At 41.5% G+C, this 20,105-nt stretch overlaps 1 protein-coding gene across 1 annotated transcript in view; it reads left to right on the top strand.

Moving 5' to 3' along the window:
* The window catches only part of HHIPL1 (HHIP like 1), a 30,869-nt gene extending 19,274 nt beyond the window's left edge, over nt 1–11,595 (top strand). The window contains exons 6-9 of the mRNA XM_081957029.1: nt 2,462–2,607; nt 5,174–5,255; nt 5,515–5,597; nt 7,785–11,595. Of these exons, the coding sequence (XP_081813155.1) occupies nt 2,462–2,607; nt 5,174–5,255; nt 5,515–5,597; nt 7,785–8,398 (925 nt within the window). The 3' untranslated portion in view covers nt 8,399–11,595. The remainder of the gene's footprint in view (nt 1–2,461; nt 2,608–5,173; nt 5,256–5,514; nt 5,598–7,784) is intronic.
* The last annotated feature ends 8,510 nt before the right edge of the window (nt 11,596–20,105 follow it).

Below are 20,105 nucleotides of genomic sequence, written 5' to 3'. Positions count from 1 at the left end.
TATCTCCTCCACCCAAATGTATTTAACTGTTTTATATTATTGTATTTTTATCTGCATTTGACTGTACACCACCCCGAGTCCCTTTTTGGGAGAGGGGGCGGTTTAGAAATCCAAGAAATAAATAAATAAAATATTGCTATGATATCATATGTTAAACCTACAACAATATTTTGATATTCTTGAAGTATTTAATAATTGGATTCAGAATCTAGTTGATTTTTATAATTTATATAGCCCTGTGTCTCATATGGTTAACTTTAAAGAAACAATTATACCTGAATCAGGTAGTCCTCACTTACCAATTGCAATTAGGATTGGCAACTCTGTCACTAAGCGATGTGGATGTAAAGTGAAACATCTTTTCACCATACCAACTTATCATGTGAGCTTCAGATGCAGTCATGAAGCAATTTACTGCAGGTCATTAAGCACAATGTCAAATGGCTGCAACTTGTGACTTCTTGCCAGTTTCCCATTGGCTTTGCTTGTCAGAAACAGGCTGTGAAGATTTCAAATGTTCTGTCTCAGGTTGCAGACATGCAGAGACATAATTGCTAAGGAGTTATACAGATAACAGTGGACAAGATCGTAAATCAAGGCCTGTGCAAGGGGAGCTTGGCTGAATAAGTTTGAAGTTCAAGCAGCCATAGAATGGTCCAATTCCAGAAGTCACAGTGCCAAGTTGAATAGTCAGCCAGTCCAATAGTCAAGGGTTCAAGAGCAAGTAAACACAAGAACAAGAATTACAAACTAGGATTCTAAACAGTTGTTTCCAACGAAGATAGAAGGCAAAGCAGCTACCGTATTTTTCAGAGTATAAGATGCACCTTTTTCCCTCAAAAAAGAGGCTGAAAATCTGGGTGTGTCTTATACAGCATTTTTTGCCTCTTGAAACCCCGCTCCCTTCACCAAAATGGCTGTGCACTGCTTGAAGGAAGCTTTTAGAGAGCTCCTGGGGGCTGGGGAGGGCAGAAATGAGCAAAGAACAGCCCATTTTTCGCTCAATTTTATCCCCCCAGCCCCCAGGAGCACTCTATAAGCTTCCTAAAGGCTATCCATGCCCATTTTGTAAACAAAAAATGGGCCCGTTTTTGAAAAAAATGGGCTGTTTTTTGCTCACCCCCCCCCCCCGGAGCACTCTGCAAGCCCCCTAAAGGCTATTCATGCCTTTTTTTGAGAAAAAAATGGGCCCGTTTTCGCAAAAAACGGGCCGTTTTTGGGAGGTCTGCAGAGTGCAAAAACTTTTTTAAAAATTTTCCTCTTCAAAACCTTGGTGCGTCTTATACTCTGGTGCGTCTTATACTCTGGTGCGTCTTATACTCCGAAAAAATATGGTACATAATCTTTGCAAATCTTTCTGCAGGCAGCTGGCTGCAGTCAGGAGTTATCCTAATGTTCTGGTGAGGAGGTTCATTGAATGGCATTGCTTTGCTCATGTGTTAAGACTTGGGCTTGGGGATTTTTACCTCATAATCCAACTGCCCCAGCCAACCAGGAAATGCCTGTGATTGCTCAACCTCCTCAGATGAATCATGGCTGAAGATTCCTGAGGCTGACAATCCAAAAGACACAGCTGGACCACCACTGTCAGAAATGAAGTCAGAGTCCTAGCTGAATCATGTTTCATGATAGCAAATGTTGATCATGTGATGGCTACAGCCATTGTACATAAATGCATGCTAATTACCAAGTGCTCAAATAGCAATAGCATTTAGACTTATATACTGCTTCATAGTTTTTTACAGTCCTCTCTAGGTAGTTTATAATGTTAGCATATTGCCCCAAACAATCTGAGTTCTCATTTTTCTGAGCTCGGAAGGATGGAAGGCTAAGTCAACCTTGAGCCATTCAGAACTGAACTCATTGAATGAGCAGTGATTTAGCCTGCCGTACTGCATTCTAACCACTGCACCACCATGGCTCAAATCACCATCACAACACTGCAGGGATGTGGCAATGACCACAACTTCCAGGGCCAGACATAAGTCTCCTTTTTCAGCACAGTCTTAACTTCAAACGATTGGTAAGTGAGGATTCTCTGTATTTAATAAGAATTGGTACATATCTACGGGATTTGTCTGCAACTATTTTAAAAGTCCTATAGTATAACAGATGTGCTTGTTAAAGTGAACAACTGCCAACCTTTATGTTTTTAAATTCAGCTTCTAGCACTTACAGTTAAGGTACAATCAATTAAATATTGATTACACTCAATCTTTTAGAATAAAGTCTAACTTTAGCTATACTATAATTTCTACCTTGTTCTATATGCAAATAAATGATGTTAATCATACCTCCGTTGAACAGTAATCTGGCTAAGGGATTGATTTAGTTCTCTCTTTGCTCAGTAAGCTACTAGCTTTTATATATTACTCTGAATTGGAGTAGGATAGTTAAAAGCTGTTCTCCTTGATTTCTTTCATACCAATTAGTGTTTTTTTTTTCCTTTTTCATCTTTCAGGCGTCTCATGTCCTTGAAAGAGAATCACAAAACTGGGGAATGGCAGTACAATGAAATATGCATGGGAACAGGCCAAACATGTATGTTTCCTGGACTTATCAATAACTATTATCAATACATCATCTCTTTTGCTGAAGACGAGGCAGGTAATAACAGGATTCTTTAAATATGTTGCTAATATTCTCAAGGGTGGGGAAAGCATAGAATTATAGAGTTCAAATGACCAACAGAAAACATAAGTTTCCAACTTTTGGGCATAGGAATAATTGAAATTTTGAAAACGTGTTACAGGCAAAAAAAAAACCCAAACATGCTAACAAATTAATTCCTTTTGCTTTCTGTGCAAATATAGACATTTTTAAGATTAGATATACAAATACACACACACACACACAGTATTTCCTTGAAAATAAGACCCAACCATAAAAATAAGCCCTAGCCTGATTTTTAGCATGCTCCTAATATAAGCCCTACCCCCAAAATAAGCACCAGTGAAGATCTTCGTCAGTTGGGGGAGAGCACAGGGGGCAGAGAGCATGCAGGGGCAGACAGTGTACGGCAGCAGCCACAGCCCATACAGCATAGGTCAGTCCCAGTGCTGCAACCACCAGCCTGGGCCTCCAAGCAGAGGCACGAGAGGAGGCAGGTGATTCCGTTGTGAGGCGGCCCTGGCAGCAGGCAGAGCTGGGTGGGAGTGAGGCAAGGGATTCCAACGCACCTCTGTCTGCTGCTGGTGCTGCTGCGTGTCGGAATGGCCTGTCTCCATTCAATCGGGTGTCAATCCATCCCACCGTCTCTCGACTTACCCATGTTACCTGTGTTTCCCTGAAAATAAGCCCCAATGCATCTTTTAGGGGGCCAAAAATATAAGACCAGGTCTTATTTTGGGGAAAGCATGGTATATGAAATTCTTTTAATTTTTAAAGAATGAATATTAGCATGTCAGCTAAATGGCCGACTTTTTGCAAGATTACTCTTGTTAGTTACTAGTTCTCCCCAGCCGCTCAGCTTTGTCATTGCCTATCCTTTCCATTCAGCATGCTAAAACTTGGCTGGGCAATGTGGAATTGACATCCTGTCCATCCTGACCGCATAAAATTAGAGAAGGTTGATATATAGTTTGAAGTTATAAGTGACCGCGGACTACTGTGTTTCCCCAAAAATACGACATGTCCTGATAATGCCATGTCACATTTTTCTGGTGGGCAAAAATATAAGCCGTCCCCCACAAATAAGCCCCCTGGACAACCCCCCACCTCCGGCCAGGCAGAGCACCGCTCACCAACCTAGCAGTATCCCAATGGTGCCATGCCACGGGAACCGGGGGGAGGCAAAGGTGATTGCGTTGCTTGGCGCCTTCGGGATACCACTAGGTTGGTGAGCAGCGCTGTCCCTAGCTGAAGAGGGGGGTTGCCAGGCAGCTACTCTTTTTGCGAGCGGGCTCCCAAAGAGCCGGGCACAGCCTCATGGGCGAATGGTTGTGTTGTGCTGTCGCAGCAGTGCAACACAACAGCTCACAAGCAGCCACCCGGCAAACCCCCTTTCCAGCTGGGCACAGCACCATTCACTGACCTAGGGGTATCACCAAGCCACGTGAGCACCTGTTCGTCGCCGCCCGGCTCCCGCGGCTTGGTGCCTTTGAAATACCAGTGAATGGTGCTCTGCATGGCTGGAAAGGGGGGTTGCGTGAGCGGCTGTTCTGCTCCACAACCATAGAGCGTACACCCAGAGCAGCCACTGCTGGAAGACTCAGTTTGGAAGCTGCCGAAAAAGCCATGCTGGGATCGCGGTGGTGATGGCGGCGGCAGCGTAGGTGCCCTGACTCTGCAGGGAGAGCTGGGCCAGGGCATCGTGAGGCTGGGAGGAGCGTGAGCGAGAGCAGAACAGCCACTCATGCAACCCCCCTCTCCAGCCATGCAGAGCGCCATTCACTGGCATTTCGAAGGCGCCAAGCCGCAGGAGCTGAGTGGTAGCAAACAGGCCCTCACGCGGCTTGGTGATACCCCTAGGTCAGTGAATGGCGCTTTGCCTGGCTGCAAAGATGGTTTGCCAGCTGGCTGCTCATGAGCGTGGTCGCTTCATGGCTGTTGTGTTGCGCTGCTGCGACAGCGCAACACAGCCATTCGCCCATGAGGCTGTGCCCCGCTCTTTAGGAGCCCGCTCGCAAGAGAGCAGCCACTCAGCAACCCCAAAACTTCCTCATAATAAGGCCCAAGCCATATTTTGTGGGTAAAAAGAAAATAAGACCCTGCCTTATTTTCGGGGAAACATGGTAGGTCTGTATTATTCCTGGGAGAATAGATGATTGAGTGGCTGAGGAAAATCCATTGGCATGATCATATCAAAAGCAATAGAGATTACATTCTCTTGGAACTGGGACTGATTCTTTTATTTATTGTGCAATTATTTTGGTTAGCAACACAGAAGTGATATATCATTGCCTCCTTTGAACTCTTCAGTTTATTCCATAGCTCTGGGGTTTCCTAGTGGATTCCCATCCATGAATTTCATCAGATAATTCAGTGTATGTGAAGTCCAGGTATGCGTCCACCTGATTATAATTGAAAGATGTGAGTAATGTGTTAGAAACCTCTATGCATTGTCTTAAAGATTGGCTTCTGAAGTTTTTTGTGATGTCATACTTTCTTTGCCTATTGGACTCAAAGGAATAAATATAAACAATTTGTGTCTTTTTTGTTGTCGTTTTCTAAGGGGAACTTTATTTCATGTCAACTGGAATACCAAGTGCCACCGCTCCGAATGGAGTCATTTACAAAATAGTTGACACATCACGGTAAGACTTGGAACATTTTTGCTCATAAACATGTAAATACTGTTATGAAGAAAAATTTGGCCTTATTTACTGAGTTTGAGTCTTTCTCATCATAGTTAAACTGTCAACCTTTTGTTGAATCTGCAACAAGTACTGCTTATCACAATACCTCTATGAGTGAATTTCCTCCATTAGAAATGACTATTTGGCCATTTACGTAAGTTATTTGCCGTTATTTAAGTTTGTGATACTCTGTATGTTTTTCTCTTATTTTCATCAGGAGAGCACCACCTGGAAAATGCCATGTTGACCCTTTGCCAGTAAAAGTGAAAGGCAGGCCCATTAAATTTGCTCCAAAGGAAAGTGAGTAATGGAGATACCTTATTTTTCAGAGTATAAGACGCACCGGAGTATAAGACGCACCAAGGTTTTGAAGAGGCAAATTTAAAAAAAGTAGGTAGGTAGATAGAGGGATAGAGAGGGAGAGAAAGAAAGAGAAATACAGTAGGTAGGTAGGTAGGTAGGTAGGTAGGTAGAGAGAGAGAGAGTAGGTAGGTAGGTAGATAAAGGGATAGATAGATAGATAGATAGATAGATAGATAGATAGATAGACAGACAGACAGACAGACAGACAGACAGACAGACAGACAGATAGATAGATACAGCAGGTAGGTAGGGAAATAGAGTGTGTAGGTAGGTAGGGAGAGGGATAGAGAGAAATAGAAAGAGAGAGAGAGAAATACAGTAGATAGGTAGGGAGAGAGAGTAGGTGGGTAGATAGAGGGATAGAGAGAGAGAGAAATACAGTAGCTAGGTAGAGAGAGAGAGAGTAGAGTAGGTAGCTAGGTAGGTAGCTAGGTAGAGGGATAGAGAGAGAGAGAGAGAAATCCAGTAGGTAGGTAGAGAGAGATAGAGTGGGTGTATAGGTAGGTAGGTAGGTAGGTAGGTAGGTAGGTAGGTAGGTAGGTAGGTAGAGGGATAGAGAGAGAAATAGAGAGAGAGAGAGAAATACAATAGATAAGTAGGGGGAGAGAGAGAGAGTAGGTAGGTAGGTAGGTAGGTAGAGGGATAGAGAGAGAGAGAGAAATACAGTAGGTAGGTAGGGAGAGAGAGAGTAGGTAGGTAGGTAGATGTTTCCAGGTGTATTTATCCATGTGCTGGAGAAGACTTCGTTCCTGCTGGCACAGTACTTGATCAATGTAATTCTCATCAGTTAAAGAACTTTCCAAAAGGGGGAAAAAAGTTTTTGCACTTGCAAACTTCCCCAAAACAGCCCGTGTTTCGCGAAAATGGGCCTGGTTTTTTTTTTCAAATAAAAGGCATGAATAGCCTTGGAGGGCCTTGCAGAGTGCTCCGGGGGGGGGGGGGGGGGCAAAAACAAGTAAAAAACAGCCAGTTTTTCGCAAAAATGGGCCTATTTCCTGTAAAAGAAATTGCATGCATAGCCTTATGGAGGCTTATAGAGTGCCTCTGGGGGCCGCGGGGGGGGGGAAACACTTTTTGCTCATTTCTGCCCTCCCCAGCCCCCAGGTGCTCTCCGAAAGCCTTCATAAGGTTATGCACAGCCATTTTGGTGAAGTAGGCGGGGCTTCGGGAGGCAAAAAATGCTGTAATCGATGTATAAGACACACCCAGATTTTCAGCCTCTTTTTTGAGGAAAAAAGGTGTGTCTTATACTCCGAAAAATACGGTACATATTATTGAGTATTAACCTTGGGAAATTCTGGGGCTAAACAATTTGTTCATACAAGGCAGGGGTGCATTCCGGCTTCTTCTACTGCCGGTTCGCTCAGAGATGCGCTTCAGGTGCATGCGCGCATGCGCAGTAGGTAAAAATGCTTCTATGCATGCGCAGAAGCAAAAAACAAGATGGTGGCCCCTACAGTGATGCTGATAGAACCAGTTCGGGGGCATAGCCGACTGAGTTACTACCTACTCAGCCAAACCAGTCCAAACCGGTAGGAACCCGCCTCTGATGTAAGGAAATTAAGCTAATATTCTGATTAATTAAAAAAAGTGAATCTTTTTGCTTTTAAGAAAATGAGCTGATTGACTACAAGGTAGATTGGACATGCAGTACAAAAATTGAAAGAGAGTTCCATTAAAGCCAGCTTGGCATATGCAGGCTATTACCATGGGCAACTCCAGTTTATTATCATGATTTATTTATTTTTATCTTTAAAGGGTCTACTTTTGGTAGTCCAGAGAACAGGAAACCCCTTTATATTGCACTGAAAACAGAATTGACATTGTGGTAAGGGACAGAAGGGCAATTCTATGTTCAAGTATCCTGCCCCTCCCATGTTTTAATAATTAAGACAGCAAAAATAGGGTCAGTCTTGCTCTGTAAAAGCACTCACTTTCTCCGCCCCAGCCAACTAGCCCTCTCAATCTGAAATAAATTACATACCAGTTTCATTTGCTTTTCAACTGGTTATGAAAGACAGCAATCCTTAATCTGTTAGCAGCTTCTCCTATTGCCATCAGCAGTTCAGATAATATGGTTTGGAGGACCTGTTAAAAATATTTGTCTGTGTTATTCTTTGCTAGAACTGATAGTGAAAATGCCATCACAGGATCCTAAGATAAAAGCCACAACCAGAGTCCCAGCAAGGAGCAAAGTAACTACAGAGTCTTCACAAGGCACAACTCCAGACTGGATGGAACAACTCTTGACTCTGCTTAGGAATCAGAACGGATTGCAGATGACTACTATAGCACCAAAACCCAAACCTTCAAAGCCCAGGAAAGGAGGAAGGCCTGGGAGGAGACCACATCAAAGGAGGAGGAATAGGCCTTCCAGTGTTTCCCGACAGCCACAGAATGGTGCAGTCCGACTCCTGAATGGCAGCACAAGAGGGAGAGACCAAGGAAGGGTTGAAATTTTTATCAATGGCGAGTGGGGCACTGTGTGCGATGATTTGTGGACTTCTAAAGCAGCTGCAGTAGTTTGTCGCCAGTTGGGTTATGCTTTTGTAATCCGGGCCACCAAGAAAGCAGAGTTTGGGGAGGGACGTTCACTTTCGATTTTACTTGATGATGTTCAGTGCATAGGACATGAGAAGACCCTGCTGGAATGTTCCCATTCAGAGATCGGAAAGCACAATTGTTCCCACAAAGAGGATGCAGGAGTGATATGCAGCCATGAAGAAGTTTTTGAGTAGAAACACCTACAACATAGCATGAGGTTGTGCTGTGACTTTAAAAAAAAAACAAGACTACAAAAATACACTGTTAAGGTTATCAGATTAGCATATGGTTTTGGAAAGATACATGTCCATAGGGCAGGCCGGGATGGTAAGGCTTCAGTATGCCCATGTGATACCCCTGCTTCACAAGCTGCAGTGGTTAACAGTATGGTTAGCCAAATGTTAAAACTTATTGGGAATTTTTATCCACCTATCAAGACCTTCCCGATGGCTTGACATAGGCAGGTGTGGGTGTTTGATGATGTTAAAATAGCTTACACAGGATGTAAGCTATTCTGAGTGAAGCTGTCTTTTGCAATTGACCAATGGTGATTTTGTCAATGGTGTTCAGATGATGGTCCAGTTGTTTTGGGAAATTGTTTTGGGATTTCACCCAAGGCACCTATTATTATTGGTGCTGTCTTTGTTCTCTTTTGCCACAATTATTCAATTTCTGTTTGAAGGTCTTGGTATATTGTTATCTTCTCTATTTCTTTCTCTTCTACTTTGCTGCTTCCAGACCCTGTCACATCCACTATCCAGATTTTTTTTTGTCTTTCTTCTCAACAATTGTGAAGTCTGGGGTTTAGCAGTTCCTGTAGGTTTGAATTTGAATTTTAAACTCCCAGAGCAATTTCACTTCTTCATTTCCGATTATTTCCTCTACTTTATGATCCCACCCAGTTCCTTCTTGCAGGCAAATGATATTGTTTTTCAGGCCCTTCCAATCCACCATTGTTGCTACTTTGTTGTGCTATTGCTTGTAATCAGTCTGTGAGATTATTACATTTATTTGCCACCTATCTGCAGGACAAAGTGGCTCTTAGCAGTATGCTCAGTGTGCTACCAGGTGCAATTGAAGATCCTGGTTATCACTCATAAAACTCTCTATGGCATAGTACTTGATTATCAGAGGGAACGTCTCATGCTGCTTGCCTATCCAGTACAAGCCAATAGGTCAGTGCTCTCAGTCCTATTAAACAGTCATCTACCAGCACCCAAGAAGCATGCCTTCTGGTCATGGTACCTGCTATCTGATATGGTCCTCCCTGATACTATATGGCCCCTACCTTGATGGGATTCAAGAAAGCCTAAAAATCTGGCATTCTCCCAGGCTATGGGATAATGTGGTTGGGACTCTCTGCAAATTTTGTTTAGGAATCTGGATGTGGAGTCTGTTTGCCAGACTTATCAACCATTCTAATTCTCCATACTGCTCAGTTGGGTGGTAACTAAAGTGAATAAATTAAATTAAGGGGATATATTATAGTAAATACTATATAGAGAGAGCAAGTAATTGCTTGCCATTTGAAAGTGGAACACAAACTAAATAATATAAGATTCCTTCTGTAAATAAGAAAATATATTGTGCTGAATGTTTTGAATTAAATTAAGCACCAGATGTCTATGGAGATTCTCAATCATCCAGGTCATGGTTGTCCCAAAGGTGCTTTTTTCAAGAGGCAACTGGGCCTTCTTGTTTTTCTTTTAAGGCATTTCGCTTCTCATCCAAGAAGCTTCTTCAGCTCTGACTGGATGGTGGGGAATTTGCACCTTGATGACCTTGAAAACACTGATAAACCTCCAGGTGGCCTTAAGGACTAGCCAAAATAATGCAAATGATTAGCTGTCTCGGAGGAGTATCCATTCCCCACCATCCAGTCAGAGCTGAAAAAACTTCTTGGATAAGAAGTGAAACATCTTCAAAGACAAACAAACAAAAAAGTCCAGTTCCCTCTTGAAAAAAAGCACCTTTGGGTTAAGCACCAGATATTTATCTTCTGTTTTCATTTTTTTTGTTACTTATAAGAATGTATATTATCCTTTGTTTTACAAAAGGAACAGAATTATTATGGAGAATTTTAAAAAATGAAGAACTGTAATCTCAGAGAAAAAAAAAGAAAGCCAGTGCTACCCTATTCTTCTTTGTTCTGAAATAGGTGCTGCTAAATTTAGCCCCGTATTGAATTATGTAATTGCAACCTCATTGATTAACTTCAATTGTCATGTGGCTTAAGGATTTCTATTCATATTCTAGTCTTAAATAAGACTAGAATATAATTTATTTAACTTTGGAATGCTCCATTGCATGAACATAAACTGTGGTTCATTCAGTAATGGGTTTTAAACCTTATATTAAAACAATGTACAGGTAATGTTCATTTTATGGTCATGATTGGAAGCGGAATTTCTGTTGCCAAGCAAGGTGGTTAAATGAGCTTACCTGATTTTACAACAGTTTCTTGCTAAGCTTAAGTTTAGTTAAATTTATTAAGCGAATCACTGTTGTTCTTAAATGAATCTGGTTTCCCCCATTGACTGCTTGTCAAAAGCCAGCTGGGTAGGTCTCAAATGGCAATCGCATGAACCCAGATGCTGCAACCGTTATGAATACGGTACATGCTGCCTACCAAGGCCCTGGATTTTGATCACATGGGGATCCCAAAAACCGCGTGGATGCTGCAACAATGATAAGTGTTAAGCCACTTTTTTTTTAGTACTGTTATAATTTAGAACAGTGACTAAATGAATAGCTGTAAGTCGACCTTACAGCTAAGTAAAGCTATTAAGAATAGCCTAAAACACATACATCATTGTGCAATTAGGTAACTGAATCATATTCAGAAAAATCAAAACTATGTATTTGATTAGAATGTAATAAGATAACTGAACAGATTTTTTAATATGAGTTAAAAACCATGATACTATAAATAAGGAACTTTGCTTTCTCTATTTGCTGACTGCATTTATACACATTTGCATACTCATTATTTCTTAGAAACTACTAGCCTTCAATGAAATGAAATGCTGGTTACAAAATGCTACTAAAATTCAAGTTTCAACAAGATTTTATTAGGTTTTAACACCTTAAAAATATTGATATATCACAGTAGATCGATCTTGTCAAAATGAATTGAAAACAGGAGAGCCAGTTTGACCTCGTGGTTAAGGCTGTAGGGTAGAAAGCGTAAAACCATGAGTTCAAGTTCCGCTTCAGTCATGAAAGCCAGCCGGGTGACTTTGGACCTGTCACTCTCTCTCTCTCAGCCCAATCCACCTTACAGGGTTGTTGTGGGAAAAACAGGAGGAGGAAGGAATGTTGAATATGTTCGCTGCCTTGAGTTATTTGTATAAATGATAAAGATAAAAGATAAAAATAAAGAAATTATGAATGCAGATCTTCAAGCTTACAGTATCATTCCCAATGATTTTCTTTTTATGAAAATATGCTATCATTTAACATGAAAGTAAGTTATCAATGAGATTCCACTTTTCTTCATTTTTGTAACAGCTGTTATGAGCATAAAAATAGCAATTGCCTTTCTCTATAAATGGATATAGGGACGCGGTGGCTCAGTGGCTAAGACGCTGAGCTTGTCGATCAGAAAAGTCAACAGTTCGGCGGTTAGAATCCCTAGCACCGCTTAACAGAGTGACCTCCCGTTACTTGTCCCAGCTTCTGCTAACCTAGCAGTTCGAAAGGAGGTAAAAAATGCAAGTAGAAAAATAAGGACCACCTCTGGTGGGAAGGTAACAACGTTCCATGCACCTTCATCGCTTAGTCATCCCGACCACATGACCATGGAGACGTCTTCGGACAGTGCTGGCTCTTCAGCTTTGAAATGGAGATGAACAGCACCCCCTAGAGTTGGGAACAACTAGAACATATGTGCGAGGGGAACCTTTACTTTACCTTTACCTTATAAATGGACACGATCAGTGGATTATGGTTTATTTTGCATGTCATGTAAGCCAGGGACTCTGGTTTGTTCTGAGATGAAGAAGCCAGAGAGAAATAATGATTGAATTCCTGTCCATAGAACACGCTAAACAAGCCACAGTTAGAGCTGCCTGTTAAGTTCTTCCCATGAGTGGCTATATAGCAGTCATAAAAACCACCACATTTTATCACTTTTTAAAAAGATCTAGTGATGACATGTCTTATGAGTCTTGTATTTTGGGAATCTTAATTATGCTTTTTAATTTCCCTTTAAGAGGAACAATGTGGCTCCTTGTCATTGTCAGATGCCTTTAAACATATATGGTGAATTGGAAATTCAACCAATTCAAGTCTTTCATGAAAATATTAAAAGGGGGAAAATTGATCTTTATTTGCCGAGCCACTTATTAGCCAGTTTACATTGATTTTTGCACACACCGAACCAGCAGTAATGCCGGGAGCAACCCACCCCTGGAATGGTCAGATAAGAGATATGGGTAAGCTATTTTAACTTTTTAAAAAACTTTAATTTCTTGTTGCATCCTGAATCCTTTATTATGTTGCATCTAGGAATTAGTATAGATTTTATGTGTGTATTCTGGTCTATGACTGGAATACATTAAAGGGAGATACATGAGAAGCACTGAAATCTATTTCTAGAGTTCACAATTTATAAACACAACCAATGCCTATTATATAGTCCTTTGCAAAACAACAATATAGGACAGCATTAAACTACACCAAAATGAAATCAATACTAAACGCTGTAAGCTCTGAGACACTTAAGGAATGGCATTAAGAATAGAATGGAGCAGACCAGAATAAAGGGAAGTAAGTGGTTGAAATACTAAGATACATGTACAAGAGGAAGTGGCACATGTAGAGGTTTCATGGGACCTCATCATCCTAGAGGAGAATATATTGGAGGAGCTGCTAAGAGAAGCCTAGGCAGCTACATAAGGATTTGGAAGGAAGCTTCAGTCCTCAATTGACGATGCCAAGAATGATAATGAGTCCTTCCGCCCCAAGGTAGCTAAAGCAAAAGCAAGATGCAATCTCTCGCAGGTTCTTCATGAAGAGCAAAGACAGTAAAAGCATTGTCCAGACCAAAGTGCCCTCTTTCCTTCCTACAGATCCCATTCCTCGGAATCTCCTTTAGTCTCCAGGAGCAGGACAAAACTTCTCCAGTGGGAGGCAAATCCCTCCAAAAATTCCCCCAGATGGAAAAAAGAGGAATTTGGTGAGAATTGCCTTTGGAAGGTTGACCGGAGTGACAGTTTCAATAAGAAATGAGAGCCTTAAAGCTGATTATTCACTGTCAGGGAAAGTTTCATTTATGACCTAAGCAGTGACCCTCAACTGACACTAAGTCACAATGGTGGGCACCAACCCAAGGAAAGCAGACCCTACATCTACACAGTGTAGTCTACTACTCCAATGGTGAAATTCCCCTCTTGAAGGATGATATGAGCACCAAGAGATATCTTGGGTAGGGGCGAAGAACAATTTTGGGGTTTTTTTTTCATTCCAATTAATAGAATAGAACAGAATAGAATAGAATAACAGAATTGGAAGGGACCTTGGAGGTCTTCTAGTCCAACCCCCTGCCTAGGCAGGAAACCCTACACCAATTCAGACAAATAGTTATTCAACATCTTCTTAAAAACACTAAAAACAGTGATGGAGCATTCACAACTTCTGGAGGTAAGCTGTTCCACTGATTAATTGTTCTAACTGTCAGGAAATTTCTCCTCAGTTCTAAGTTGCTCCTCTCCTTGATTAGTTTCCACCCATTGCTTCTTGTTCTACCCTCAGGTGCCTTGGAGAATAGTTTGACTACCTCTTCTTTGTGGCAACCCCTGAGATATTGGAACACTGCTATCATGTCTCCCCTAGCCCTTCTTTTCATTAAACTAAACGTATCCAGTTCCTGCAACTGTTCTTCATATGTTTTAGCCTTCCGTCTCCCCTAATCATCTTTGTTGCTCTTTTCTGCACTCTTTCTAGAGTGTCCCAGAATTACTTTTAGAAGTAATTGTTACCTTCTAGAATTACTCTTTCATGATTAAGACATTTTGAGGGGGGGGGGCAGAATACAAAAATAGAAAAGGAAAAAGAAAAATACTGGAGAAAAGGAGAACATATCAGTAAATAAGAGTTTTCAATTGGCATGAATGAGAAGTTCAGGATTTCATTAGAGAGTTGATTCAAGCAGACTCTATAAAAATCAAAGCAAGATGTTAATATTGGTACTGTTTATTACAGTTCATTGGAGAAGTGCATATAAATATGAAGAAAAGGAAAAAATCATTCTTAAAAATTGCTCAATTTCAAATTCCATTCTATTAAAACCTGACTGATAAAAAACTAAAGGGTTTATAAGCATTTGAATTTTTTTTCTGATGACACTATTAAAATTCATAATTCTTCTTTTGTAATAACTATATTTCCCTTAGTGTACTGCATAATCTATAGGAGAGAGATGTTTATATCATTTGGTGTCCTTGTGTATTTTTTATGTTTTTAAGGGTACCCAAGGAAGAATTATAAAACAAGCGAAGTATGAAAATTTGCAGGGATTGGATTTATAGGTTTAGTTATTCAGATTAGAATTCTATGTATAATAGGTTCTACAACTATCTTTATGTTTGGTGGGAAAAAATATTCTCCTACTTCAAATCCACCATCCTTATGAGATTGTAAGGATAGTACAATATTGGATCCTTCATTTGCTTCTTGTTTTATTTTGGTATGCATCAGTCATAATAATCAAGTATTTGTATGATTGTGATCACCTTTTCCAGGAGGAAAAGACAGAGAAACTGAGCATCAATGAGTAGAGGGCAATGTCAAGGAGGTGACTGCTGGAACGAAGTCCAGTTTGTCAGAAACTTTCAGAATACAAGATTGGCAAGACCTGCTCTGTGTCCCAAACCATTTTCATCACTGAAATTAAATATAAAGTCTTGGAACAGCTTTGGGAAAGAGAGACAGAGCCTGGTGCCTAGACATATCTGCTTATTAAGCCAAACTCGATGTCCAAGGCCAGTATCTTGCCCTTCATGATATGAGTGTGTCAGTTCAGGTCACAGTCAGGGTTATTGACAGGTCACAGAATTAAAGGCTCACATTATATACAGCATTAGCCAAACCAGTCTTGGTACGATCTCTATGATTAATGTCCTTTCTTTGCAGAGGGTGTATTCAGAGACTGCCAGTTTCTTCAGACTGGAACTTCCTCGACCACTAAAGTCAACCCAGAGGAGCCCGAAGGTGGAGCAGAGGATACAGGCTGGAAAGGCAAGTTCCCTGGAGGACTTGCTGAGTGGGACAGCTCTTTTGCAGCGTGTAGCCCTCTGATCCACATGAATTGAAGCAGGCTGGTGTCTGGAAAATAGAACTAGAGAATGCTGGCCAATGGACGCTGTGTGGAAATCCGTGAATGGAAGCCGGAGCATGATTGTGAATGGATGGAGTGTGACTGAGAGTGCGGATGGATGGTGTGGACCATCCCAGAGCGGATGTAGCCCGCAGTGTGCTTCTGTGTATGTATGTGATTTGTCAAATGTGTACGTGGCGCAAGACTAAGCCTGGTGGCAGCTTAGTCTGATGCGGTGGCAGCATGGAAGAATAAGCCATGGGCCCAGCTTCATTAGGTCCAGTGACAGCCTGAATGCAATTAAGCGTCTATGATGCAGAATGAAAGGAAATGGAGGAAGCCAGTGGAATTTGGCAGGGTTTGCTCAAGTAGAGTGTTACTGCCCGAGGTTGGTGGATGTCTTTGGGAAATGCGTGTTGCAGATGCGCTAGCCTGCTCAGGGTTCCTTGATTTTTTTGCAGCCTGTCTCTTGGCACTCCAGGCGATTCCAGGCAGGGAGCTCACGCCAATGGAGCATCGATGAGTAGAGGCCAATGGACAAGCAGGCAATGGCTAGTAGAAAGGCAAGTTCTGTAGAAAGTTTTCGAGTGGGATAGCAAAATTGTAGCTAACATGGTTTCCTTCCACTACGTTTGCCCCCCCTGTCCCCCCAATCTCTTCTTTCAATTCTTTTGAAAAGTTGCAAATAAGTGTATGGAATTATTCCCCCATTGGGTTAGAGAAAATACTGTTGTGTCCTGGAAGGAATCAGGCAATCCTTTCTATAGGCAAGAAGGAACACAGTTGGATGGAAGGACAGAGGCCTTCCACAGTCCCTGGGATAGCAGCCTATATACAGCCATTTCGTTGATTGATTGATGACGTGTCAGGAAGGTGGTGCTGATGGTTAACCCCTCGGTAGAGCTTTCTCTCTGAAATTAAAGAAAAAATCTTGGAAAATACTTTTCCTCTTCAAGAGTCTTTCTGAACTGTATTCACTTGCATTGCTGATTTCAGATTTTTGGGAAGCATGTAAGCACCACCATTGATTAGCCTTGGAGTTTTCAGAAGCTAGACTCCATTTAGTGACATCCAAGTGATGTTCCCCATCCCATTTTTACCTGCACAGAAAGTCTGGGACCTGCGGTGATCTCATAAGGTTGAGGATTGCTCTTGTGGACAGAATTAGGACAAGTGAAACTGGATCTTTGTAAAAGGGGTTCCTTGGAAGGAGAAAGGAAAGGGACTATTCCTGCTAAAATGGGGATATTTGGCCAATCCCCCAGAGGAAGTGGGCAACATTCCTAATCTGCTCCATAGGCACATGAGGAACTTTTTGCAAGGCTGACCTAGCAAATTTCCTCCAGTGGAAGATCACCCAAGCGCATCCCTTTTCCTCCACTTGCTTTTATTTTTATGTCCTCCATCTTTCACTTTAAGGGTAATCAGGCTCCTAAAGCTCAAGGCCACTGACTAAAACCCACCCAGAAGGCCCTTGGGTTAGTTTCCTGCTCCAATCGCCCACTGAGGGCGGCCATTGAACAGCTTTGGAAAAGAGAAACAGACTGATGTTGTTATTAAGCCAAACTCCATATACAGACCGGTATCTGTTCCCCTTCATGACATGGTTGTGTCTGTTCAGGCATTGACAGCTCACAGAATTAAAGGCCCACTTTACATACAGCACTTAGCCAAACCAGTCTTGGTACAATCTCTATGATTAATGTCCTTTCTTTGCAGAGGGTGTATTCAGATACTGCCAGTTTCTTCAGACTGGAACTTCCTCGACCACTAAAGTCAACCCAGAGGAGCCCAAAGGTGGAGCAGAGGATACAGTTTGGAAAGGCAAGTTCCCTGGAGGACTTGCTGAGTGGGACAGCTCTTTTACTCTTTTAGTCCTCTGATCTGCATGGATTGAAGCAGGCTGATGTCTGGAAAATAGAACTAGCGAATGCTGGCCAATGGATTCTGTGTGGAAATCCGTGAATGGAAGCCGGGGCATAATTCTGAATGGAGGGAGTATGACTGAAAGTGCAGATGGACGATGTAGACCATCCCAAAGTGGATGTAGCCCGCAGTGTGCTCAGATGTATGCGTATAAGTTGTCGAATGTGTTTGTGGTGCAAAAGAGAAGCTGGTGTCAGCTTAGTCTGATGCGTGGGTGGCATGGAAATATAAGCCCTTGTCCAGCATTGTTGGGTCTTGTGGCACCACGAATGGAGCTAAGCATCCTTACGATGCAGAATGAAAGGCAACAGGTGGATATTCATTGGAGGGAGTCAGGGGAATTTGGCAGGGGTTGCAAAGGTGCCATGTTCTGGACTGAGGTGGGTGGATGTCTTTGATGGTGGATAAGAGGGAGGGGGATTTTTTGGGTTGAAGCCCTCTCATCCCTTGCACTGAAGCAGGCTGAGGTCTGGAAGACAGACCTGGCGAGGATAGCCAATGGACAGTATGGAAATCCATGAATGGAAACCGGGGCATGATTCTAAATGGATGAAGTGTGACTGAGACTGTGACTGAGCGGTGTGGACCACCCCACAGTGGATGTAGCCCACAGTGTCCTTCTTTGTATGTGTGTGATTTGTCAAATGTGTACGTGGTGCAAGACTAAGCCTGGTGGCAGCTTAGTCTGATGCAGTGGTAGCATGGAAGAATAAGCCTTGGGCCCAGCTTCATTAGGTCCAATGGTGGCCTGAATGCAGGTAAATATCCTTATGACGCGGAATGAAAGGAAACTGGTGGATATTCATCAGAGGAAGCAAATGGAATTTGGCTGGGGTTGCTTAGGTACAGTGTTACTGCCCAAAGTTAGTGGATGTCTTTGGGAAATGCGTGTTGCAGATGAGCTAGCCGGCTCAGGATTCGATTCCTTGATTTCCTTGTAGCGTGCCTCTTGGCACTCCAGGCTACTCCAGGCAGGGAGCTCGCAGCAATGGAGCATCGGTGAGTAGAGGCGAATGGACAGGAAGGCGATGGCTAGTAGAAAGGCAAGTTCTGCGGAAAGTTTTCAAGTGGGGTGGCAAGATTGTAGTGGAATTTCCCATGTGGAAAAGAGATACGCCTGCTGTCAGCTTAGTCTGATGTGATGGCGGCATGGAAGGATAAGCCCTGGCCTCAGATTTAAAAATAAATTTGAAAAATAAAAGTATAATAGCTTTTTTATTTTTATTTTCCCATCAAGTTTTTAAAATACTTTTTATACATATCAATGTGTGAATAGTGTGATACCTGGATATCATACATTTTGATACAAATAGACATATTATTATTACTCAGTTATTACATTTCGTTTTCATTATTTCCTATTGTTTACACATACCTTATACTACCGCCCTTGAGTTTCTAATCCTCCCTCTTGTTCTTTCATATATCTTAAAGTGTGTGTATGTATGTACTGTATGTATGTATGTATATATGTATGTATGTACGTATAGATAGATAGATAAGATACATACATACATACACACACACTCACACTCTTATTCCCCTCTTATTTCTATATTTCTATCCCTTTATTCTTTCATTATCCAATGTCTCAATGTACAGTTCTAGTACGATCACAATCATTTAAACAATTAAAGTACATCTATTCATGTTCTTTCCAATCATCCAATCTGTGTGAGTCTACTATCATACACGTTTACATTAAAATATATTCTTTTATTATCTAATCACCCATTATTCAATTTTAGCATTTCACTGCTAATCATATTTTTAAGCATATTTAATAATACCATCATTCAATCTCTAATTTTCTAATTAATGCTTAATTCTTATTCATAATTCCCATATTTCACTCTTCATATCTATCTTAAAATATTATCCTGTCTGTCACACTACATAAAAAAATAATTATCCAGCCTATATAATTCTAATATTAGTACACGTTTTCATTTAAATGTATTCATGGAAGATCTTTTACTTGCTCTTTTTTTAATCTATTATCTCTTGCCCCCATTCGGTCTTTTTTTCTTTTTTTGGCTTGCCTCCCATATTCTTCTCTTAAGTCTTTTACTCCATCTTGGATAGCCATTTATCTGGAATGGTATAGGGTTTCCTTCCTAGGCAGGGGGTTGGACTAGAAGACCTTCAAGGTCCCTTCCAATTCTGCTATTGTATTGTGTTGTATTGTATCTACTTCTAGATCTATATTCTGACTATGCTATCTAACTTTTTCTTCCCCCTCTACCCTTTCCCATTGTCTAGTTTTAAAGCTATCTCTTCTAGCCCCTATCTCTCCCCAGATATCTTCCTGTTTCTCCCATTCCCTTAATTTTTAAAAAATATTTTCCTCCTGTTTTAATTCCTTAATTACTATTAATTTTGGTAATGTCTCCTCTTTGTTGTCTTCTTTTTGCTGGTTTCTCAGTTCTACTTTCCCCTCCATTCCTTCTGATGGCTCCTTTCTTTCCTCATTGCCCTGGTCTTTGCACATTGTCCCTTGTATATTATTTTCCAGTTTTTGGTCTATGCAATCAAATATTTTGCCTTTGTCAGCTTATGTTGTTCCTGTATTCCTTAATACTTTGAAACATCAGCTCCATTCCATTTAAAACTCCACTCACTTTCGCCTTGTGTTGCATCTTATTTTGTTTAATAGG

This window comes from Natrix helvetica (genome assembly GCF_964273705.1).
Source record: "Natrix helvetica genome assembly, chromosome: 1".
NCBI classification, from domain to species: Eukaryota; Metazoa; Chordata; class Lepidosauria; order Squamata; family Natricidae; genus Natrix; species Natrix helvetica.
The sequence above is the reverse complement of the archived record's forward strand: the minus strand, read 5'-3'. Positions and strand labels throughout refer to the sequence as shown.